The sequence below is a fragment of the Hippichthys cyanospilos genome, chromosome 1, assembly GCF_059441005.1.
Source record: "Hippichthys cyanospilos isolate Australia breed blue-spotted pipefish chromosome 1, RoL_Hcya_1.0, whole genome shotgun sequence".
NCBI classification, from domain to species: domain Eukaryota; kingdom Metazoa; phylum Chordata; class Actinopteri; order Syngnathiformes; family Syngnathidae; genus Hippichthys; species Hippichthys cyanospilos.
In genome coordinates, this window is record NC_142369.1 from 35,634,985 (window position 1) to 35,660,773 (window position 25,789).

The 25,789-nt window shown below is 42.5% G+C and overlaps 2 protein-coding genes and 1 long non-coding RNA gene across 3 annotated transcripts; 2 read left to right on the plus strand and 1 right to left on the minus strand.

Moving 5' to 3' along the window:
- Positions 1-4,702: 4,702 nt before the first annotated feature.
- Positions 4,703-5,933, plus strand: LOC148430232 (interleukin-17F). Its single transcript, XM_088424959.1, has 3 exons — positions 4,703-4,849; positions 5,050-5,225; positions 5,530-5,933. Exons 1-3 carry the CDS (start codon positions 4,835-4,837, stop codon positions 5,756-5,758), a joined length of 420 nt encoding a protein of 139 aa, XP_088281085.1. The 5' UTR covers positions 4,703-4,834; the 3' UTR covers positions 5,759-5,933.
- A 1,776-nt stretch (positions 5,934-7,709) lies between these two features.
- On the plus strand, positions 7,710-14,467 carry sdf2l1 (stromal cell-derived factor 2-like 1). The gene is made up of 3 exons (XM_088409621.1): positions 7,710-7,906; positions 13,373-13,569; positions 13,831-14,467. The coding sequence occupies exons 1-3, from the start codon at positions 7,729-7,731 to the stop codon at positions 14,119-14,121; spliced, it is 666 nt and encodes a 221-aa protein (XP_088265747.1). The 5' UTR covers positions 7,710-7,728; the 3' UTR covers positions 14,122-14,467.
- Positions 13,608-24,823, minus strand: LOC148430234 (uncharacterized). The gene is made up of 2 exons (XR_015865001.1): positions 24,144-24,823; positions 13,608-14,117 (listed from the first exon to the last, which is right to left on the minus strand). It is a non-coding gene; the product is annotated as an uncharacterized LOC148430234 (long non-coding RNA).
- Positions 24,824-25,789: the final 966 nt, after the last annotated feature.

A 25,789-nucleotide genomic window follows, 5' to 3' on the forward strand; every position in this document is an offset into this window, starting at 1 on the left:
CACGCATTCACGAATTAACATGGGTCTGGATTGCCCGCTATACGAGCAATTCGAGATACGAGCGTAGCCGCTGAACGGATTAAGTTCGTAACCCGGGGGCCCACTGTATATATATATATATATATATATATATATATATATATATATATATATATATATATATATATATATATATATATATATATATATATGGGAAATTGCGAGCTAAAGGCTTTTAATTTTAAGGTGGAATTGAAAGCGCGCCATGAAGCCAACTTTAGCGTCATCATCACGTCCCACTCTCAGTTGAGGCTGCTGCTAAAATTATAGTGTGATCCCTCTGTAGTTGGAACATACCCTCTGCTCCCCCTTCATAAAAAGGGGGACCACCGGCCCAATCTGCTAATCCAAAGGTGCTATCCCCAATGTCCGTGCGACGTTGCAGAGGCATGTAAGCCAGGAAAGCCCTACAACATCCAGAGCCTTCAGGAACTCCGGGCGGATCTCATCGACCCCCGGGGCCTTACCACCAAGGTTTTTTTTTTTTACCACCTCTGTGACTTTAACCCCAGAGATGAGAGAGCCCACCTCGGAGTTTCCAGACTCTGTTTTCTCAGAGGAAACCATGTCGGTGGAATTGAGGAGATCTTCGAAGTACTCTGACCACCGGTTCACGACATCCGAGTTGAGATTTTCCCGGCAGACCCAAATATATCATGGGGGTCTGCTGGGAAAATCTGACCGACATCTTCCCCCACCATTGGAGCCAACACACCACCAGATGGTGATCAGTTTACAGCTCCACCTCTCTCTTCACCCGAGTGTCCAAAATATGCGGACACAAATCCAATGATACAACCACAAAGTCAATCATCGAACTGCGGCCTCGGGTGTCTTCGTACCAGTGCACATATGGACCTCTTGTGCTTGAACATGGTTTATATAATGGATGATCCATATAATATGAGCCATACAGCTCAGCATTAATGGGTGGCATGGCTCAGTGGTAGAATGGTCATCTCCCAGCTGAGAGGCTGTGGGTGTGTTTAAACCCCGATTGTCGAGCCAAATGGCCAACGTGATCAGCTCTTCTAAGGTGGTGGTTTCGTCTTGAGCGGCGAGCCCCCGACCATCTAGGAGGATGTCGACGTGTCCTTGAGCAAGACAATGAACCCCCAGTTGCTCCTGATGCTGCGTCATCAGTAGGTAAATGACTAGTTAGTGTAAGCACTTTGAGTACCGAAGGTAGAAAGCATTAGATAAGTGAAAGTCCATTTACTATAATAAATGAATAGCTCTTCTTTTGAAGTGATATTGTTCAACAAAGAGCAAAATGAGTCAGGCAGAATAGACACATTTACAAGGCTGTAAGTAGTGGGGATGGACTGAGATCTGTTTTTTAGATTTGTGTATTTGTATATTTTTAGATTTTTAGATTTTTAGAGTTGGAACTGCTACAGTATTTTACTTGCTACCAGAAGACACATGGCATATGTTAGTTCTACCCTTATTTCTAAATGTGTACTTAGGTACTGTATGTTCGATCTGTGTAGGTGTTGGGGCTGCTCTTGATTCTAAGCATGTGATCATGTTCTGTCTGTGTTAAAGGCATGATGTTGCAGTAACCAGGCAGTTTGGAAAAACAAAATAAAAACAAAAGTTTAAAAACCTTCAGTGTACCATCTTTCTTCATTAATATCTAAGAATACAAACTGCAACTTATATGATGTTGCGGCTTTTAGTCCGAAATAATCAAGTAATTATAAGTACAATAATCCCTACATTAACAAAAAGGGACCTCACAGCAATCGCTACTCGGGCGCTAATAATCTCCACAGAAAATATAAGTGAAGTGACTGAATTAACATCGAACAACAATCATCAACAATCATTTAACAAGGTCTGAAATAAAATAATATGGAATACTTTTACATTTAATCTTTTAAATTCCTTTGTCAATTTCACTTGTTATTCTGCAAAATTAAAGTCACAACACTGCTGACCTATATTTAGAGCAGGGTGCCAGGTACTTATGTGGCCCTTGGGGGCTACCTGGAGCCAGCAGGGACCCCGTTGGTGACCCCAGCTTACAAAAAACCAATACAACCAAGAAGGCGTTTGAATGTACCGTATTTTCCGCACTATAAGGCGCACCCAAAAGCCTCTTTTTTTTAAAAAAAAGCTAAAGGTGCGTCTTATAATCAGGTGCGCCTTATATATTGATCAATATTGAGATGAGGATTCGTAGATGGGGAATGAACTGATAACGTAAGCTTTACCTGTTTCTTTTGTGTGTTTGGTCATATTGACATGGAATTATTATGCTATTGAGAGTTTAGAATTATTATTTGAGTTAATATTGTTATTACTATATTGTGATTGGAAAAGTTTTAAAAATGTCATTAATTGAGGGCGTGCCTTATAATCCGGTTCGCCTTATTTATGGAAACAGTTTCAAAATATGTCATTAATTGAGGGTGTGCCTTATAATCCAGTGCACCTTATATTGCGTAAAATACGGTTGTTGTTTTCGATAAACCATGTGTGTTTTTCCTCGCAAACACTGGAGTTACACATTAAGAAAAAAAATACACACATTTGAAACAAGCATATGTGATAACACAATATAATACAAAGAATACCCACAAATGAAGTCCAGACTCATTACATGACCACAAACAGATGTCATCTTATAACGGACTGTTTGGCCTTTGAAGATCCCAGTGAATTCATGGACAAAGCATGATGCATTGAGCCCCTTTCGGCATGTACAAGTTCCTAAAAGAGAGAGAAAAAGGCATTTGGTCTATTTTTACATCATTACTGTGTGTATTTAAATGGCTACACGTAAAAGCCACTTTTTGAGAAGAACAAAACATGCATCACATTGACCGAACTGTTGAATAGGATAATACTGAGTAAGTGTTTCAATGATATTGTTAGACCTCCACTTTGAATTGAGAATGTCAACGTCCTTATTTACAAGAATCCAGTCCCTAATGCAACCACGCTTGCAGCGATTATTCATATATTCATATTAATGTCTAAAGGCAATTAAATGCCGGAAAGAAAAAAAAACATGACTGATAGGTGGCTGTCTAACAAACAAAGAAAATCAGTAACAATTGGTTAGCTCTTGCCTAACAGCAGAATGCCTGAATATGAGTCTGAAGGATGTTACATAAAAATTAGTGCAGACTATATTGGGATCTTATTCTGCAACTCAGTGTGGATATGAAACATTTCTGATAAAGTGTATGATTAAATACATTTTGGTTTGTAATTACAAAGTGGAGAAAGCTAAGAAAAAAAAACAAATTAGCCAGTCATAAAACTACTTCAATATTACTTTTGCTACAAAATCAAAGCCTTTACTAGGCACAGCAGCCACTTTTGGCCAAGGCAAAAATGGCCTTCATTAGGCACGCAATTTTTTTCTATTTTTAAGTCCTAAACAGGCAAGAATTTTCATTATTTTAGAGAAATTTAGGGATACGTAAATTTAAGCAATGGCTGTTCCTGATGATTTTGGTCATTTTGCCTGTTTAGACTATCAGCCGAAAGCGGCCATTGTAGCCAGTAAAAAAATGGGTTAAACTCCCCCCGCTGGTTGAGCACCTATCTCACTGGTCGTACTCAGTTCATTCAGTTTAAATCCATCACATCGCAATCCTCCCTAGTCACTTCTGGTGTTCCCCAGGGCTCTGTCCTGGGCCCCCTCCTTTTAATAACTTATCTCCTACAACAAGGCAACATCTTACGTAAATGTGGCATCCAAATTTTCTGCTTTGCAAACCCAGCTCTATCTCTCTTTTGGTTCTTATATCAACAACATAACTCAACAACATAACTCGGTCTTCGATCTTGGATCAATTAACCGTCTCCTCTCTCACCCCTCACACCACCGTAATCCTGGTTCACAGCCTCGTTACCTCCCATCTGGATTATTGCAACTCCCTTCTCTTTGGCGTCCTTCACAAATTGCTCTATCACTGGTGGCTGTTTTTTGTTTCATTTATTATATTTGTATTTATTTATTTTATATTATATTCATATTTATGCTGTTTTATCATCCTGTAAAGTGCCCTTGGGTGTCCAGAAAGATGCTGTTAAATAAAATGCATTATTCTTATTATGTAATAATAATGATAATAATAATAATAATAATAATAATGTAATATTGTTATTATAAATTATTGAGTCCTGAATGGATGATTTTTTTCTCAAAGGAATGTTTGGTTGTCATTATCTTTGTCATATGTTGTAACAGTCGTCAAGAAAGAAGAAATATCGTCCGTTAATCGGACGGGCTCTAGTACTGACATCATCCAAAGAGAAAACAATGCATAAACATACAAAACATACACAAAGTGACTATGACATTCTTCTTTAAGGCTGTTATTTCAATAGATACTGTGCGTGTTCCTTTCCAGGGTTGTGTGAAAACTACTTTCACAAAGTGCTCTCTCATGTGCTATGTTTTTACATTCTCTATGAATAAAATTATTACCTCAAGGTTGAATATTAAATACATGAAAAGTGTGTCCCTTCGGCAACATTTGAAACTTATTGGCAGTGATGATAATTCAAAAATACCTTTTAAAATTCAAGTGACTTGCACACGTGCACGCTCGCATGCATGCAGGCACACACACGCCCCACACACACCTACGCACACCAACACAAATAAAAAGGGTTACAACTTGAACGGTTGTCAAAACTCCAGCCAAAAGGATTCAGTAAAGACCAAAGAAAAACACGATATATGAAAAAAAGCAGGAGTTTGCAACAACATCAACAGGGCTTGAATCTATAAATCTAAATTAGTGTCCTGTCCTACCCCTGGAAATCTTTAATGGAAAGGATTCAGGTATGTGACATTTACTGTTTATTTTTGTTGATAAATCCATTCATCATCTATAGCTCCATCATCTTGAATTTAGATTATCTAGATTCTAGATCTTGTTCTATGCAGTCGAAACTATTGCTCATACCTTATCATTATTCTGTGAACATACGTGAGAGAATAGAAACGACGTAATTTAGCTTTAAAATGTTTTCTGTGTCCAGCTGATGCGTGTGTTTTTGCTGTGCCTGCTGGTTGTCCGCTGGTGCCTGGCTATGCCACTGCAGACCCAATGTATTGATGAATCAATCTGTACATACAGTTTGCATGACTACCACAACCAGTTGGTCAGTATGCCCAGCCAGATCAATGAGCGCAGTATTGCCCCCTGGAATTATATGTGAGTATTTTCTCAGCATGAAAGACTGCACTGATTCATAATTATGTGTCACATACAAGAGAATACATTAACTAAAACTATTAAGACATGAAATTTGTGCCAAGATCCTAGACAAATATAATGCTTATTTTAGTTGTAGTGTCAGTTTTAACAATGTATATTATTGGTGGCTTTGCAGTCTTACAGCTGGAGACACATTTGTATTTAATTTTGTAGGTTAGTATAATTATGTGTTTTACAATGCATGTGTGCGGAGGCTCATTTTGTACTGTATTTCTGGTCTTACTCTACTCACTGTACATAGTGAAAACATCGACTTGAACAGAATACCTCAAGTGATACACGAAGCCAGCTGCCACACAAGCCACTCCTGCAGAGGGCTCGACAACACTTTTGGTCTTGAGACCATTCCTGTAGCCCTGAGGATGCCTGTCCTCAAGAAGAACCCCAACTGTTTTCCAACAGCAAGTTACTCCTTGGAGTTTGAACTAATCACCATAGCTTGTATATGTGCTATTTCCAGACATAGCTAAGCAGAGCTGCTAGTGGCATAGTTATTTTACTACTGGAATTGTGATCAATGTTTCAGCTAAGAGGCCTGGGTTATCAAATACAATTTAATCGGATTGACTGTATATTCATTGAGACATTTCAAAAGACACCAAAAATATCAGTTACAGTATAGCTATAATTTTCACACACTTTATACCCCGCCAATTGCCTGGGGTCAACCACTTTAAAAGAAATAAAAGTTGTACTCAAATAAATGCTTCTTTTCTTTGTTTTTATTAACCTTAATCTTTAAAACACAGTAACATGATTTTAGTCCCATACCAGCTGGGAGAGCCTCCAGCTTCCCACAACCGTGAACAGAAGAAGCAGTATAAAGAATGAACAAATGAACAGATGAATACTAATTTGAATGAAAAATAAAAAAAAAACACCAGGGATTCTGTATAAGCAAATCGAATTTAAACATTTTCAATGCTAATTTAATGCCACTTAAACCTAATTCAAGATTCAAGAGATTTATTGTGTATTGTGTATGTATAGTAGTATCATACAACGAAATTCTAATTCCGTTCACTTCCCGGAGCGGCAGACAACATTCGATAATTGAGCAATAAATAAATAGCAATAAACAACAAACAAAGACAATGCTAATAATGTAGTGCAGAATATCATGTAGTGCAAAGAAAAAGAGCCCACATCCTACTGCATATGCACATATGCACTTCCATAAATATTAGTGTTGCTATTATATTATCATTTGAACTACTGAAAAAATACACTGGCAAAAGCATCAAGAAAAAAGCAGTGAAATTAACTGTTGACAGTCAACTACAATTTCACTTGGTTTGTATTACACACACACACACACACACACACACACACACGCACGCACACACGAGATATAATGTGTGTGTGTGTGTGTGTGTAATACAAACCAAGTGAATTTGCAGTTGACTGTCAACTGTTATTTCACTGCAAAACAAAACAAAACCCCAACACACACATATACACACACACACGTGTGTGTGTGTGGTTTTGTTTTTTCAAATTGCAATCTCTACTATTTAAAAGTTTCAAGATGAATTTGAGAGAACATCGGCCCAAGTAGCTGCTTGACGTTAAATTGTAAACTATAGTTCTTCTCTGTTGAGTGTATTGCACGGTATTAAGCTAGCATGCATATACGAAATTGCACGATGAATAATGACTCCAGTCAGATGTCAGTGATTCAAATCACACACATAAAATCAATGTATCTCATTTTGAAAAAGTGATCGTTAACCCGTTAACAAAATGAAATAAGGCACGATAAAAAAATAAAAGTCACTCGGTTAGAAAGCGACTGGTACAGAATTGTATGTTTGTGTTCACTCAACTTAATATAATACGTAATTGATGTACAGTTAATAACCCGTACAGACCTTTAGAGAGAATTCTTGCAATTGACTGAGCCAGGGAAGGTTTTTCTGCCACCATCAGAACGGTCCTCATTTTGCAGTCCTCGGGATATACCCACATACAACGAGTTTCTCGTTCCAAATCGTTACTTTGAACTGACGGCTATTTTCTTGTGCTTCCTCTGATTCGACTGGCAGTTGGCAGCCTCCTTTAAAATTCATTACTCCCACCTACTGGGCAGGGGTATTTTTTTTTTTTCAAATGTTGTTTGAATTTTTATGGTGGGTGGAAAACCAACTCCAGGTGAAATTAACGCTGTTTACCTGACTGGGATTTGGCGCACTAGAAAAAGCATTAAAATAATACTAATTCATCAAAAAAGATTATATCCCACTCATTTATCTAGTGTAGTTAAAACATTAATGAACATGGAGTGTTTTGCAGAATTTCCAACCAAGACCTCTGAAAACGTCTATTTCATCCAGATTCTGAAAAATAAAATAAAATATATCGCTTTCTCCCTTGTTATGACATGTCTCACCACGATTGGCTAAATCCAGCTATGACGTTCCTCGGTTCCCTCGAGACAGCCATGAAGATAGACGTTCGCCTCGCGGTTCTTCTCAAATCACTGATATTGTTTCTGTTGTGGTTACGTTGTGAAGGAAGAGAGACGAAGTTTAAATATGTCACCTGCGGCTCCCTGGTAAAACTTTTTAACACCAGACACAGCGTCCGTCTACACTCCCACGATGTAAAATATGGGTCAGGTAGGCTAATTGTTTCTGTTCATTGACTTAATGTATTAGCGGCGTTTATCATGTGCCTTTATCTATTATCTCACGGTAATTTAAGCTTTCATACGCGTCCATTCTTATATGCATAGATATTGTCATTAAGCTTTCATTACCACAATCAGTCGCTCCATTTTCTATTGACTTTCTATTATCTTTTACACTTTGCATTTCGGTAACACGATGCCAAACGCGCCGCGATGGGTGCAATTTTCACAGAGGAAGTACCACCTCAAAGTACTTGGTTGTACAAATGATGGTATAAAAATGTCCTCATAGATGCTCTTGGATGTCAAAGAATTTTATGAAGTATTTGGTTGCCACGCAACCATTTCACTTCCGGTAGAAACCAATAACAGAATGGGGGAGTGTACATGCATGTGTGTGCGCGCGCGCACGTGTGTGTGTGTGTGTGTGTGTGTGTGTGTGTGGGGGGGGGGGGGGGGGGGGGGGGCACAGTGGGCCCGCGTGTTACGACCTTAATCCATTCAGCGGCTAGGCTCATAACTCGAATTCGCTGTAGGATGGGCAATCCAAACCTATGTTAAATAGTGAATGCGTGCAACGCGTGGAAAAACCTTCGGTAAAATCATTATGACATATTAAAAATTAGTAACATAATCGACCGTACAGTTAGAATAAATAACATAAATATACAAAGGAAAAATGAAATTTACCTTTGGGACGACGTGACGAGCTGGTGGTGGGTGGAGGCGGAGGGGAGCAGAAACGAAACCTCAGAATTTTTTTTTTTTTTCTTAAACGAGAACTTTATTCAAACGAACTTTTTTAAACAGGCTTTTTTTGTTTAACATTAACTTTTTTTAACGATAACTTTTTTCAAACGAGATCATATCACCGGCGATTTCCTTCTCTTTAATCCATAATAGAAGAAGCCTCTCCATTTTGTTGATGACCGAGGTCTGTCCCCTGGCAGAGAAAATCATGCCCTTAGAACACTTGCTTGCTTCCTTGAAAGCTTCCTTGTTCTTGAGAATTGTACCGAATGTCGAGCAGTTACAGCCATACTCACGAGCAAGGTTCACTATGCATGCGCCTCTTTTGTATTTTTTTGTTATCTCCTGCTTCGTTTCTATTGTCATCATCCTCTTACTTCTTCCTTTACCGCCACTAGCAATTTTAGAAGCCATTTCTAACAGATTAAAGTTTGCAAAGTCTTCACAACACACCGACCAGCTCGTGCCATCAAGCAGATAAGGGAGTTCGGCCAATAGCATATCGGCATTTCTGTGATTGACGTGATGCTGGCCAATAGCATATCGGCATCTCCGTGACTGCCTTAATCGACCAATAGCATATCTGCATTTCCGTGACATGAGAGAAAAGTTGTTTTTATTGATGCAGCGAAGCGAAAAAAATAGTGCGGACACACTGACCGGCATGTTGGATGGTTCGTAAGACGAAAGGTTGCGTAAGAGGGGGACATAAAAACGCCGCGGTCAACGTTGTTAAGATAAAACATACGTAAGACAGGGGATTCGTAAACCGGGTGCCCACTGTACCTTGGATTTTACTACTTGTACTACTGCGCATAGGTGGGCAACTTACATTTTTGCTATGGCCGACAGCGGCCGATCTGTGTTGGCGTTATATTTGTGCCACAATTGCGAGCGCGCAAAAAAAAATAAAAAATGAGTGGAGAAAAATAAAACTGAGCAAACGAAAACAGATTTTGAGCGCAGAAAAAAAATATTGAATATGTACTCTTTGCTCGCTTGCGATCGCACTCTCTCGGTCAACATCTCACTCGCGATACTCCTCCCTCTCTCGCACAACATATCGCTCTCACTCACAATATTCCTCCCTCCCTCGCTCAACATCGCATTTGCTCAACATAGAGCTCTCTCTCGCTCGAGTCGTCCTTTGCGTGCGCTCAGTTCTGCTCACAAGTTACGCTTGTGCCACGAAGTTAGCCAATCAGAGCTTACAAAAAAGCACATTGATTGACAGCTTGGTATGAAATGAGATTGCTTGTTGTGTTCAGCTGGAATGAGCAAACGAGAGTGCGTCACCACAAAGTTGGGCGGGAGGAGGTGGAAATTGCGGTTTTCAGTCAAAAGTTGCAACAACACTGCAGACAAACATGCAAGCCAAAGGGCTTTTATTGCCAGAAAGAAGACTAAGAACAGCATCATCAGAAAATCTAGAAATGTAGTTGGTTGGCAATCTACTCCTGCAATCATGGGAATAAAGAGTAAAAAGAGAAGGTAAAGTTAAGTAAAAAGAGAACGGGAAAGAATTTAATCTATTCTTACTTGTTGGAACCTATTAGTAGAAGTGAAAAGAACCATCTAAAAAATAAAGGATTCACATTCATATTGACAAACATTTTGGCAAATAATTGAGGGCACAGAGTGTCAATGCAGCGCTGAAATCAGCGAAGAGTACATAAACGTTGGCTTTTGTCTCCTCAAGTGTTTACTTATAAGGTGAGTGATGGTGACAACAGCATTCTCGGTATTGTGCCCCGGCCTATACGGAAATCGTAATGGGTGTCAGAGAAATCTCAGAAAAGAAGACTAGGACAAGCCTAGGCTCAAGACTAGGCTCACACTTTCGTGCGTCAACAGCTCTATCTAAGGACAGGGTCAAGATGAACTAGGATTGCATAAATGGGTAACAATGAACTAAGCACATAATGATAACAACCTAATATATGATTCCCTTCACAATGGGTCAAGATGAATAGTGACCTCGGACTTATGACGATTTACAGTGATTCTTTCAAAACAGTTGTTGACTTCACAGATCAAAGCAATAGGTCTATCGTCATTTGTCGTATAGGACATACAACTTTAGGAACAGGGATGATAAGAAACTTTTTCTAGATCTCTGCAATCATGGGATTGTTCATAGACTGCTGTAATACAGGGCACCAAGCAGCTGTAATCTCCTCTGAGCACATTTTTAGTAGCTTTGGCTAACAAACCATCAGGCCCGGTACATTTTATTTTTGGTACACATCATACTAAAAACATTCATAATAAGTAAGGATTTATGTGAAATATGTTTCTATTTAATGCTAGACATGGGAAAATTCACTAATTCACTTTGGGTAATAGTACATTGATAAAGGCTCAGTGGTTTTCTTAAAGGGACAATGTGTAAGATTTAGACAATTTTTCATTAAAAATTATTACATTAAATTAATATGAATTTCAAAAACTTGCAAATGTGTTCTTAACAAACCAACATTATGTTTTAAATTTAATCATAGATCTAGTTATCATTAAATTATATTACCGTATTTTCCGCACTATAAGGTGCACCCAAAAGCCAGATTTTTTTTTTTTAAAAAGCTGACGGGGCACCTTATAATCTGGTACGCCCTATATATGGATCATATCATGTGCTGACTGCATAAACGATAGTTTATGTCTAAAAATCCAGTTCAAACTGACCTGGCCCGAGGGTATTAAGCGCGATTCATTAACTTGATCTGCAGGCACGACACGATTATTTATTTATTTATTTATTTTTGAGTACTTAAGAGTGTGAGGCACCACACTCATGTTTGTTGTTTAACTTTCCCTGACTTTCGTTTATTCGTGACTTCTTTGTGCTCCATATCGAAATAGCGGGTCAAAAATATATCATGCATGCCGAGGAAAAATATAAAAAGACTGCGGCCCACGCCTTCACCCGTTCTTGGCTCCTCACTCATACCTTGCATCTTTCTCGTTTAAATTTCCTCGACTTTCGTTTATTCGTAACTTCTTTGTCCTCCATATCAAAATAGCGGGTCAAAAATATATCATGCATGCCGAGGAAAAAATGAAAAAGACTGCGGCCTACGCCCTTACCCGCGCTTGGTTCCTCACTCATACCGTTGCGTGATTCTCGTTTAAATTTCCCTGACTTTTATTTATCCGTAACTTCTTTGTGCTCCATAACGAAATAGCGGGTTAGTATCATGCATGCCGAGGAATAAATGAAAAAGACGGCAGCGCCACACCTTTACCCACACTTGGCTCCTCACTCGTACCATTGCATGCTTTTCGTTTATATTTCCCTGACTTTGGTTTATTTATAACTTCTTTGTGCTCCATATTGAAATAGTGGGTCAAAAATATATCATGCATGCCGAAAAAGAAATTAAAAAGACGGCTGCGCCGTATCATGCATGCCTAGGAATAAATGAAAAAGACGGCAGCGCCACACCTTTACCCACACTTGGGTCCCCACTCGTACCATTGCATGCTTTTCGTTTATATTTCCCTGACTTTGGTTTATTTATAACTTCTTTGTGCTCCATATTGAAATAGTGGGTCAAAAATATATCATGCATGCCGAAAAAGAAATTAAAAAGACGGCTGCGCCACGCCTTCACCCGCGCTTAACTCCTCACTCATACCGTTGCATGTGTTTTGTTTAAATTTCCCCGACTTTCATTTATTCATAACTTATTTGTGCTCCATATTGAAATAGCAGGTCAAAAATATATCATACATGCCGAGAAAAAAATTAAAAAGATGGCTGCGCCACGCCTGCACCTGCGCTTGGCTTCTCACTCATAACGTTGCGTGTTTCTCGTTTGAATTTCCCTGACTTTCGTTGATCCGTAACTTCTTTGTGCTCCATAACGAAATAGTGGGTAATATCATGCATGCCGAGGAAAAACTAAAAAGACAGCGGCGCCAGGCCTTCACCCACGCTTGGCTCCCCACTCATACCGTTGCATGCTTTTCGTTTAAATTTCCCAGACTTTCGTTTATTCATAACTTCTTTGTGCTCCATAACAAAATAGCGGGTTGAAAATATTTAATGCATGCCGAGGAAAAAACTAAAAAGACAGCGGCGCCAGGCCTTCACCTGCGCTTGGCTCCTCATACCGTTGCATGTTTGTCGTTTAAACTTCTCTGACTTTCGTTTATTTGTAACTTGTTTGTGCTCCTTAACTAAATAACTGGTCAAAAATATGTAATGCATGCCGAGGGAAAAATCAAAAGGATTGCGGCGCAGCGTCTTCACAAGTGCATGGCTTGATCTGGATCTATTCTGCGCTCTGTGGCTCCTGTTTGTTAATGATCAACATCTCTGTTTAACTTGGGTTAGTGAAGCTGACATCCTCTGTTTAATTTCAGAAAGGCAGGTGGGAATATTAAAGTACTTACACAGATTTGTTATTTCTGAAGGCACATATAGTTTGGTATCGTCAGTGTATTTGGGCTACCTAAAGAGAAAAAAAAATAGGCAAGACTGAGTTACATCAATTGGCAAGCAATGTTAGAAACACAATTACCTGAGGGATTGAAAGTGTGGTGTTATACATGACCAGAAAAATGGGAACACCAGATAGACACATTTTCCAATATTGCTCCATTTCCTCATCAATAACTCAAAAACTTGCCATCAGAGGGAGAAGCTGATGTATCTTCAAGGCCTTTACGGGAGCGTGTGTGTATGTCTGTGTACATTTAGGAAGCGGCCAGCAGTCCGTCACTGGAGTAGAGAGCGCAGATGATGGCAACAGTTATTGGCAGATACGGGGAAAGGCCAACAATCCATGCCAGCGTGGGACAGTAATTAAGTGTGGTCAGGCTATACGCTTCACACATATGAAGACAGGCCGCAACCTTCACTCACACCACTTCAGCTCTCCCTTATCTAATAATCAGGTTTGTCATACGTATATATAAAGTCAGAAGTAGCAATGTGTGTTTTTGTACAAAATTTAATTTCTAGTATGCATAATTGATATCCAGCTAATAGACCAACAATTAATATAGAATATCTAAATTTACTCGTCTACACAGGAACTAACAAAGTCATATTCAGAATGGCATTTTCAGTAAGTATATTTAGTGGCTAACTGGTATTTGATAATATTGGTTTGCATGTCATTTACTGTACAGTTGAACTAACTGCTTGATCAACAGGAGGTCAGTGCATTCGGAGAAAACGGCGAGGGCGATGATCTGGACGTTTGGATAGTACAGTGCGATGGTATCCACTGGGAGCGCAATGATGCTGTGCGATTCAGACATGAGGGTACCAACGTTTTCTTGAGTGTGACGGGTGAGCAATACGGTCCCCCCATCCGTGGTCAACGGGAAGTACACGGCATGACTTCCCCAAACCAGCATAACTGGTGGCAGGTTATGGAAGGTGTCTTCATCCAGCCAAGCCAGGTTCCGCACCATCAGTCCAGCCATCACGGTGAACTCTGAAATCAAAAGCGGGATACCCAAAATTTGTCGAATGCTTTGCCTTGGTAAATTATATCATCTGAGTTGTGATTTGTTTCTTTTTATGTGTGTTCTTAAGATATAAGACATTAAATTGACCTTGACTAAGATATAAGTGAGAAATTGAATTATATATATTTTTTTTCGTATTTTGAAAACATCAATCATAAGTTTTACTCTCAACATATGCAATGGAATTGGTGATAGCCACAACATGGAATACGCCTAGTGTTCACGTGATGGATCATTAAATTTTGTCTTAATCTACAATATTGTAAGTTTTTCTGTACTTTATTTATGGGTTTTCAATTAAAACAGATAAACCTAAGCTACAGGTGGTGGACAAAATATTTATAACACTACACTTGTTTTGTACTTTTACGTTTTACTTTTACGTTTTATCCACATTGTGTTTGAATGCTAAATGGCCCAAAACTATCCCTCATGCACATTGAGCACGCCATGATATCCCAACACACTCGGGTGTGCTTAATGCTTTGTGTTCTTGGATTATATATTATGAAGTAAGAATGTCTTACAGGGTATGAATAGGCAACAAATTAATGTGTTATAAACATTTTATTATTTATGTGTACTATATATGAAAATAGGCATGCATATATATGTATATATCGTATTATGTTTGCTGTGTACTATGTATTTAGTAAAAATGCCTTACAAGGTATGAATAAAGGATAATATACTAATATATTATCCATGTTTTAGTTTGGCGGAGGTTTGGCGAAAACACTGGTTGAGATGTCAGCGGCCAACCTGTTCAACTTAACACCGCCGATATCCCGGAGGGTCTCGCAGGAGAGGATACGTGCTGCCATCAACTCCTGCCAGGACACGGGGACCAGGGTGATGATCTGCTTCAATTTCGTGTGGACAATGTACTTGTTGTTTTGTAGCATTGCCAAGCAGGAAAGGTAGATCACCACCCTGTTGCGGCGGTTGATATGGTCTTGCGTTTGGGGCTGGCTGAGTGGGGCTGGCAGCCGAGACCGGACCGGCCATAACCAGGGCATCCCACACTCCCTGTATTTGGAGAGGTGCGTGGCTAAGGAGAACTCCTTGGCCTGGAGATAGTCCAACACGGTGGTCGTCAGGCTAGCCTCCGCATCTACGTTGACCACTGGCTGTTTGCCGCTCGGATGGACGACCACAAACTCCGAGTCGAGCCACTTTGCTCTGCGACCGCGGGCCCTGGTCCAGTAGGTGATCTTTGGAAACCAGTTTAAGCCCAATGAGCCTAAACCGGCCACCAAACAAGCCAGTGGGTCCTTTCCACCGGCCTTCACCATCTCCACCGCGCAGCGGAGGGTCAGGGGATCAGACCAATGCGTTTGGTGGTCCAGGATCTGTTTGGCCAGAGCACGGTACGGCAGGGTGTACTTTAGTTTGCACCGCGCCGCCGGGGGGATGCTGGCCTGGAGCACGCTCAGGGTCATGCGAGCCCTCAGGCAGATCTGGCTGTTTAAATCCCCGATGACTATTTTGACCAGTGCCTCCCCGATCACCAACAAGTTTGCCCCAAACGTGTCGGACAACGTCCAGATCCTCTTCACCCAATCAGCTGTATAGGCCTCGCGAATCCAGACGCGGAGAGGAGGGGGATTTTCGCCATCTATGCAAGCGGAGTTGAAGGGGCAAGCGAGGAAGCCTCTCTCCCTCATCCTGCTTGTCCACCGGACAGAGTTGCAGCCAAGGCTAGCACTGAAGTCCTGGTCCCCGGGTGCCCTGGGTTGCCCGTGGAACTGCTCTTCCAGGGCAAGCTCCAGCTGGTATGCCCTCCAGGTGGCCTCAAAACCCCCGCGGTTCTTGTGCTGCTCCAAGAGGATTCGGAGGCTGCCCAACAGATGCCTGCCAAGATCCTTCAGCACGGTCCCGAGTCCTTGCTCCCGGATGGCCAAGAACGGCACAAACATGGCCTGACGCTGAAGGAGAGACCCGAGGTTTTCGCTGCAGACCCTCTCTTCTGCTCGCACAGTAGCAGGGATGTGACCCTTAGATAGGAGGATCACAGCTTCCAGCCTGGCGGAGACCTGGGCGCCACGCTTCTCAACCAGGTCATCAAAGTGAGAGGATGTACTCTAAGGCCCTGGAGGTGTAGTAGCACGTGACCTGGCCATGGAAGAGGCCCGAGGTCACAATTGCTCCTGAGACCGGGTGCTTGAAGAAGGGATTCTGGTGAACGTGCGGGGTGTCTGCGTACAGCTGGATGAAGTTAAGCTGCTCCCCTGGCCCGAGGGGGAACACGTCCGACAGGGCCCTGGCAAGCTGCATCCGCTGAAGGTCCAGGGTCGACTGGAAGTTGGCTGCCTCGTGCAGCGACAGGGCCGTGAAAATGCTGCCTGTCTGCCCAACCCCCCGGTGGATTCCATACCTGGACCACAGCAGATCCAGGTTGGGATTCTGGTGGGTCACAGAGTAGGCTACGTGGAAAGACATGGATTTCACCGCATCCCGACTGTGAACCAGCTCATCCACCTCCAGAGGTCCTGGGTCTTTCTGGCCAAGCTAGGTCAGCGTGAACATATATTTCGCGCCGTCGGGTGGAGGCGTTCGGGACACGACGCCATCCAGCAGCCCTAATATGTACGCCTGGTCGTTGGCCACGATGTGAAAACGGCTGACGTTCAGCAAGTTATTCTTCTGCAGGCTGGGCCTATTCAGAGACTGACTCGGGATGGCACGTCGAAGGCTGTGGACAAGCTCTGCTGAGTAAGGGCCATCAGATTCTTTGCGCCCCAGTCCCACCGCCAAGGAGTGGAGACGCGCCCTCCCGCAGGCACCTGACTCATGTGGAGGCACCAGCCCCCATCCACGTAGACCAGGAGAATCCCGTGAACAGCGGTCCATTCCTGGTAGCACTCCCGTGGCCTGACGTGTTTTTTCAGAATGGGCCAGGTCTTAGGCAGCCCCTTCACCGACACCTTGGGCAGCAAAAGGTAGTGGATGCGTGCCTTGATGGACTGGATGTTTGTCAACTCCAGCACCACACCACCCACATCATGGCTGAACTTGAGCTCGTCTAGGTCATCCACTTCGGACAGGTGGACGGCCAGGACGAGGTCCTCAGCCTGGAAAAAGGCCTCCCAGTTGCCTTTGTATGGCTCAACCAAGTAGAGCAGGGCCTGGCAGTTAGCAAAGGCCGCTTCCGAGAGTGCCATGTGGACTACTACAGCACGCGGTGAAACAAAGACAAAAGAATGGGCTTCTAATGAGAAGAGTTCTCTTCCAAGTCCCAGCTAGAATGAGTTCAATAACTCACTGAAAGTATTGTTTTAAGTTTAGAACAGTTTGGAAATTAAACTTCAGAACTCAAAACTCCAAAAAAACAAAAAAATAAACCTCACTTACAAATCAATAAATTAATAAATAAATAAAGAGTCAGACACTCCAAGATGAACTGTATACCTTGCACGTACCAGGAAGTCACCGGAACAGCAGATATATATATATATATATATATATATATATATATATATACAGTAGGCCCCCGGTTTACGAACTCCCCCTCTTACGAACCTTGACTTACGAGCGTTGACCGCGTTTTTTGTCCCCAACTTATGCACAAACCTTTCGCCTTACGAACAATCCGACATGCCACCAGTAAATGTGTTCGCACAATTATTTTCACTTTGCTGCATCAACGAAGTTAATTGTTCATGCTTGTCACGGTCACGCTGAACGCTATTGCTCTTAAAATGTCACAGTCACTGTCTCAGTCACGGTGTCAGTCACGGAGATGCCGATATGCTATTGGTCGATTAAGGTCAGTCCCGGTCTCACTCACGGAGATGCGGATATACTATTAGCTGGCGTCACGTCAATCACAGAAATGCCGATATGCTTGGCCGAACGCCTTCATCTAGCTCAGTGTTTCCCAACCTTTTGATCACCGCGTCACATTTAAAGCCTTGAGAGTGCTGTCCGCGGCACAGTCATTGCCGTAAATATAGACAGCGGACCGGGGGGATAATTTCCCGCGGCACAACTGACAATATCTGTGCTAATGTGCCGCGGCACACAGCGGTTGAAAAACATGGATCTAGCTTGATGGCACAGCTGGTCGGTGTGTTGTCAAGACATTGCAAACTTTATCTGTTAGACGTGGCTGCTAAAATTGCTAGTCAATCAATCAATCAATCAAATTTTATTTGTATAGCCCTAAATCACCGATGTCTCAGAGGGCTACAGAGATGAAAAGAGGTCATGTGGAGACCTCTTTCAAGAAAAGAAGTCGTACAAAGACATCTTTTCAGTATAAGGTACACAACAGCATCCCCTGTCAAAGCTCCCAGAAGGGGAAGGAAAAACTCAAAAACCCCAATTTGGGGAAAATCAGAAACCTCCAGAAGGGACCACAGGTGGGAGGAGCCCCCTTCCAGGCCCACAGGTTGAAGTGGATGCTGCATGTACCAAACACAGAAACAATATAAATTACAGAAAACATGATGTGCTATATAGTGCAGTGATGTCTTGACAGCAGGCAAAGCCATTGGGCAGGAACCATCCCACATTCCAGCTAGGTGGACCGCAGACGGCCAAACTCCTAACCCGTGATGGTCGACCAGTGCAGGACCCAATGGAGGCGGTCAAGTCAACCCTCACCATCTAGCTAGCCCCCTCTCCCGGCCAGAAGAGGGGGGCAGGAAAAAAGAAAGAAGAAGAAAGCTGCAGACAGGCTCAATTAACTAAATGCTTTAGAATATAAATGTGTTTTTAGTCGGGATTTAAAGATTTCTACTGAGGTGGCTGCGCAAACTTCCATAGGTAGGGCATTCCATTGTACTGGCACGCGAATGGAAAATGCCCTTGATCCCGCAGACTTCTTTTTAGCCCATGGGGTCGATAGCAAACCGGCATTTTGTGATCGAAGTTGTCGGGACGGAACATATGGTGATAGTAAGTCGACGAGATAGGAAGGAGCTAAACCGTGTAAAATTTTATAAGTAATTAACAGCACCTTAAAATCACATCTCACGTGTATTGGAAGCCAATGCAGGTCAGCTAGAATCGGAGTAATATGATTGAATTTTCTCGTCCTTGTCAATAGTCTCGCTGCTGCATTCTGTACACACTGCAGGCTTTTAATGTAGGACGTGGGAAGTCCAGAAAACAAAATGTTACAATAGTCTAGGCGCGACGAAACAAATGCATGAATTAATGTTTCTGCATCGCTAAGAGAAAGAATAGGGCGAATTTTAGCTATATTGCGGAGGTGAAAAAACGCCGTTCTTGTCATGTTATTAATATGTGTTCGAAAGGAGAGAGTTGAGTCAAATATCACTCCGAGATTTTTTGCAGAACTACTTTGGGAAATAATACAGTTTTCTAGGTTCAGCGTGGTATTCTTGAGCAAGTGCTGATGATGCAGGGCCAATAAATAACATCTCAGTTTTATTAGGGTTGAGAAGCAGAAAATTGGAAGACATCCATTGTTTAATCTCAGCAAGGCAAGCCTCCAGTTTACTGCACTTGCACGGATCCGTTATTTCTAAGGGCATATAGAGTTGGGTATCATCAGCATAGCAATGAAAACTAATAGCATGTTTACGTATACTATCGCCGAGAGGAATCCTGTAGATGTTGAACAGTAAGGGACCAAGTACTGACCCCTGCGGGACACCACATGAGACGCTAGTGGTGGTAAAAGAATTTCATCGTGATGCATTATGTATTCGTAGTTAACTTAATCATTTTGATAGCGGGCTAATATAGCTTGTATGGATACATGCGGCATGTGTTGCCTTCGCTATAAGGCTTTTCATTGTTTTGCGGCTCCAGACATATTTGTTTTTTGGGCCCAATATGGCTCTTTCAACATTTTAGGTTGCCGACCCATGATCCAGGCGTATTATACATTCACGTTGGTCATGAAAACTTCACAATTATTCAATATAATGTCAAATACAATAACCATTCTGTCCTCATCAATCTGATTCCATATAACTTCAAAATATCACGTTCTGTAACGTGTATCAATTATCTGCAACACTATTCCCCAAATCCGTTTTCGATCTTTGCTCTTTTTTTCTTTTACTTGCATCAAAAGTGTTTTTTGTTGTTGTTGTTGGTTTTTGTTTGTTTGTTTTTTTCCATATAAAGATGCCAAGTGTCACAAGGACTCATACTGCACAGTACCAGTATACCAGTATCTACAACATATTTACACCGGTGCATTAAATGCATCATGGTCTTAAACCATTTACTTTTTGTACATGAAATACTAAGCTGGAGGTAGCCATTAACCAGAACAAAACAAAACGCGACGAAGTGGAGGAGTGACGCCCAAAGTCACAAACGCGTGACGGAACAACGCCATCCTGTGGAAGACAATGGCGTTATATTTGTGCCACAATTACGAGCGCGAGGAAAAAGGAGCTTGTAAAAGAACATTGGTTGAGAGCTTGCTGTCCGAGAACTCTCCATGTTGCGCAAACGCGAGGTTGAGCGGGGGTGGGAGGGATGGGGGTATCGCGAGCGAGGGGGGATGGGGTATCGCGAGCAAGCAAAAAGGAATGTTGAGAGAGCAGCTTCTTTTAACGGTGTTCAAAATCCACCGGCGCTCGCTCAAACTCTTATCCTTAATAGGTTTATCAATAGGTTTTCTTTTTAATTCCTGCCCGCAGTATCCGTTTTTTCGCTCGCTCAGTTTTATTGTCTGCGCTCCAAAGTTTTTTTTTTTTTTTTTTTTTTTTTTTTTCTCGCGTAGAAGACGCCATGTTACCAAAGTCACAGGAAAAAAAGCGGGGGTGGGGGAGTATCGCAAGCGAGCAAAAACGAATGTTGGGCGAGCAACTTCTTTTTCTGTTTTCAAAATCCACCGGTGCTCGCTCAAACTCTTATCGTTGGGCACTCAATAGGTTTTCTTTTTAATTCCTGCCCACAAAATCCGTTTTCGCTCACACGGTTTTATTTCATCCACGCAAAAGTTTTGTTTTTTGTTTTTATTTCTTTTTTTTTTCGCGCTCGCAATCGTGGAACAAATGCAACGCCATAGAAGACCCCAATGTTACCGAGGCCACAGTGAAAACAGCTACACCTGCTTTTCTTTTTCTACAAGTTTATTTAACATATGAATTCGACAACAAAATACACACAAACATGACTTAAGAATAGAGTGATTTCCCCGAGTGATGTGTGAAGGAGTACCCACTAGTAAACAGGTTCGAAATGTTAGACGGATGCAGACAGGGAAATGAGCACGACTCTTTTCACCAGGTAGCAGGGCAATTAAAGGAGATTGGCTGCACATGCGTGTAGGGCCTCTCGTACGACGTTAGGATGGGTCAAAGTCAAGTTTAGAGAGAGGTAAACGGCATTACTGTCACCTGGTGTGCAAAACATGTACAGTATTGCTCTTGGAACGAATACAAAAGAAAATCACTGAGACTGGCCCTTAAAAGAATATATAAAATGGGCACACTTTGAAACTACGGAAATCAAATAAAACAATCACACTAATGTGATGATACTTTAGTGGGCATCACATATACAGTGGGCCCCCGTGTTACGAACTTAATCCGTTCAGCGGCTACGCTCGTAACTCTAACTGCTCGTATGACGGGCAATCCAAACCTATGTTAATTCGTGAATGCATGCAACGCGTGCAAAAACCTTAGGTAAAAACATCACAACTTTATACACATATTAAAATTGAGTAACATAACCTACTGTACAGTTAAATTAAATAACATAAATATACAAAGGAAAAATGACATTTACCTTTGGGGCGACGTGACTTGAGCTGGGTGGAGGCGGAGGGGAGCAGAGACCAACCCGCAGAATTTATTGATTTATTTTCTTAAACGGGAACTTTTCTCAAAACTAGAACATATCACCGGCGATTTCCGTCTCTTTAATCCATATTAGAAGAAGCCTCTCAATTTTGTTGTCAATCGAGGTCCGTCCTCCTGCAAGGAAAGTCTTGCCCTAAGATTGCCGAGCGTGCCATGCGTGCGCCTCCTTCGTATTTTTTTTTTTATTATCTCCTGCTTGGTTTCTATTGTCATTCTCTTACTTCTTCCTTTACTGCCACTAGCAATTTTAGAAGCCGTGTCTAACAGATAAAGTTTGCAAAGTCTTCACAACATTCCTTCCTTCCGTTTTTGACTCATTTTCTCTCCTTCCTTCCGTCCCGACCAGCTGTGCCAGCAAGCTAGATAAAGGCGTTCGGCCAATAGCATATCGGCATGTCTGATTCACGTGACGCCGGCCAATAGCATCTCCGTGAGTGAGACCGTGACTGACACCGTGACTGAAAACAGTGACTGTGACATTGTAAGAGCAATAGCATATCAGCGTTACCGTGTTACGCAAGAGCAGATGTTTTCGTTAATGTAGCAAAGCGAGGTCAATGGTACGTACACATTGACTGGCAACGCGTGGCGAATTCATAGTTAAAACCATCACTATTTTACACACATATCTAAAATTAGTACCGTAATCTACTGTACAGTTAATATAACAAGCATGGATAAACAAAGGATAAATGACATTTTCCTCTAGGGCGACGTGACTTGAGCTGAGTGGAGACGGAGGTGAGCAGAGACCAACCCGCAGAATTTAGGTTAACTATGCACGCACCTCCTTCATATTTTTTTTATTATCTCCTGCTTGGTTTCTATTGTCATCATTCTCTTACTTCTTCCTTTACCGCCACTTACAATTTTAGAAACCATGTCTAACAGATAAAGTTTGCAAAGTCTTCACAACATTCCTTCCTTCCGTTTTTCACTCATTTTCTTTCCTTCCTTCCGTCCCGACCAGCTGTGCCATCAAGCTAGATAAAGGTGTTTGGCCAATAGCATATCGGCATTTCTGTGATTGACGTGACGCTGGCCAATAGCATCTCCGTGAGTGAGACCGTGACTGACACCGTGACTGAGACAGTGACTGTGACATTGTAAGAGGATTATCGTTCTTCGTTGCCGTGACAAGCTTTAGCTACTAATTTTGATGACGTGGCAAGGCGAAAATATATGAACAAATACAATGGCCGGCATGTCAGATTGCTCGTAAGGCGAATGGTCTGTGCGTAAGTGGGGGACAAAAAACTCGCAAAGTCGAAATGTTCGTAAAAAAGGGTGTTCGTAAACCGGGGGCCGACTGTACTAGACTCAATACAGATTTCTCTTATTACAATGAACTCCTTTCCTCAATGTGATGTGTTAGCAGTTGCACCAAACACTCTAACAATCAGTTATTTTTGTCTTCCTCTAACCACCAGGTCCCCTAACTACACTCCTCAATTCACTGCAATACAACATTTTGCCGAATCGTCGGTCAACCGGACGAATCTGTCTTCGACATTTCACAATTTTGATACAATAGCTACATACCTAATTCTATTTTTTTTTTCAATAAGCCAATATTTCAATTGCACTGGGCAGCGTTGACAGCGTATCGTAGTGTATGATCTACTATCCGCTATTCTGTTACTCTTATTTAATAAAGGAATGTATGTTGCGGTGTGCTTATTGATATGAATGTAACCTTCGTTGCAACAGGTCACTGCCCGTGTTTTTCCATTCAACAGGTCCCGCCCCCCAATCCTAACGCGAACCCCCCCCCCCCCCCCCCCCCCCGCCTCTCTTGCGAGTGCTCTGCGCTCCTGAGTGTGCACGTGAGCCTTTTTTTGTTGTTGTTTTTTTTTGAGGCAACACCTCTCCGTGCCCGTATCTCCCGAACGCAGCATCGCCGACCAGGAACACCCGGGGTCATCGGAACCGGCTCGGCGTCCCCGACGTGACGGTGCCGCCCGCGTCCCTCTCGCACATTCCTGCGAGGAGATACGCCATGATTCCCGAAACGCCCACTTCCGTTTGGAATCCTACCCCGCTTTTATGCCGCTCTCGTCCACCTGCCGCCCTTCCTTCTTACATGTCGCGTCCGCGACATCTTCAAAAACTTCCCCATTTCCCCTAACCCGCCGTATATGACGACGATTAAAGTAATGTAAGGCAATAAAATAATACTCATGCTGTACTTACCTGTGCTGCTCGGGACAATTGTCTGATGAGGAGAAGAACACGTGCCATCGGAACACGACGACCTGCTGACTCTTTTAACTAGACAAAGCAATGAGCGCATGTGTATTGATAAGTCCTCCACCGCACCTGCCTCGGGAGCATCTGGCAGGTCCTCCGACGTCAGCACGCGAGCCGAATGATGGGACATCCGGATCAGGCAATAGATTGCCCTGGTCTGCACCCGCATGGGTGGTGGAGCCGTCTCCTCCCCCATGCGTGCTGAGCGTGCCGGCCGCTGGTTGCGTCGACGATGTCGAGCGATACTTACCGCCCTCCCGCGCGCTGCTGCTGGTCTTCGCTCTCCCCAGTTAAGGTCGTCGGCGGAAGCGTCCGCCGCCGACGGGGCCGAGGAGGACGGTGCCGTGGAGGGGGGAGGGGAGATCCTCCATCGGACCTAGCCAGCTAAGATCTTACGGTCGGGTCGGCGGTCCCCGTGGGCGTCCTCCTGGCGCTCCTCGCGCCGATGTGGGCATCCGCTGCGGGAATGAGCTGGTGGGGACCGCCAGCGTCTCGGTCAAACTGAGGCAGCATTTAATAAATCATCGTAAAGAGCACTGCTGTGTAGTCCACAACCATTATCAAAACATCGTAATATTTTATTTATAATATATAATATTTATAAATTAGGCGTGCCTGAGGGCCTGTCTGAAAAATAATCAGTGATATTTCATTAAGTTTTTCCGGTAAATTTGTTACTCTGGTTCTGTACATCCAAGCATATGGCGCTCTATAAACTTTTTCGTAGGTCTTGAGGTTCTACATATGCCTAAAAAATGTCATAGCTATAGGTCAGGCATGTCCAAACCCAGTGCTCGAGGGCCGCCTAAACGGCAAGTTTTAGAGGTTTCTGTCCTCCTACCACACCTTATTCAAATGATCAGCTCATCAGCAAGCTCAGCAGAAGATAGACAACAAACTGATCATTTGAATCAGCTACATTGGATGACGGAAACATCAAAAACATGCAGGATAGTTGGCCCTTGAGGACCAGGTTTGGACATGCCTGCTCTAGGTGAAACGGGCTGGGACCCAGAAGAATGTTTCGACTAGGTGGCGTAAAAATATATTTTTCTAGATTTTATGTATGAAAACACCAAAATGTCTAATTATACAGCAGGCCCGATGCATGTGCAAATTTTGGTGACTTTTTGTACATGTTCAGGCCCTCAAAAAAGCGATTCATTTCGGAGAATAATAATGATAAAAATAATCATAATCTGGAGAAAAACATGAGGGCTCTCGCAGCGGTAGTTGTTCGGGCCCTAATAATAATAATAATAATAATAATAATAATAATAATAATAATAATCATAATCCAGAGATGAACTAGAGGGACCTCGCAGCGGTCACTGCTCGGGCCCAAATAATAATCCAATGAAAAACAAGAGGGCTCTCGCAGCGGTAGCTGCACGGGCCCTAATATTAATAATAATAATCTGGAAAAGAACAATAAGGACCTCGCAGCGGTCACTGCTCAGGCCTTAATAATAATAACTAGATCTGCAAGCAGCTATAAAGGGCCCTGTGCACGTTGACGTATGAACAGGCCGGGGTATGAACATGTAGGAGTATGAACGTGTTTGGGTACACCCATGTTGGGGTCGGTG

What these genes read in the sequence shown, in the direction of transcription:
- LOC148430232 (XM_088424959.1), top strand. An exon ending in ATTGCCCCCTGGAATTATAT is followed by an intron (nt 5,226 to 5,529) that starts GTGAGTATTTTC and finishes CACTGTACATAG; the next exon opens with TGAAAACATCGACTTGAACA.
- sdf2l1 (XM_088409621.1), top strand. Translation starts at nt 7,729, where the DNA reads ATGAAGATAGACGTTCGCCTCGCGGTTCTTCTCAAATCACTGATATTG. An exon ending in CGATGTAAAATATGGGTCAG is followed by an intron (nt 7,907 to 13,372) that starts GTAGGCTAATTG and finishes GTGTACATTTAG; the next exon opens with GAAGCGGCCAGCAGTCCGTC. An exon ending in CTCCCTTATCTAATAATCAG is followed by an intron (nt 13,570 to 13,830) that starts GTTTGTCATACG and finishes CTTGATCAACAG; the next exon opens with GAGGTCAGTGCATTCGGAGA.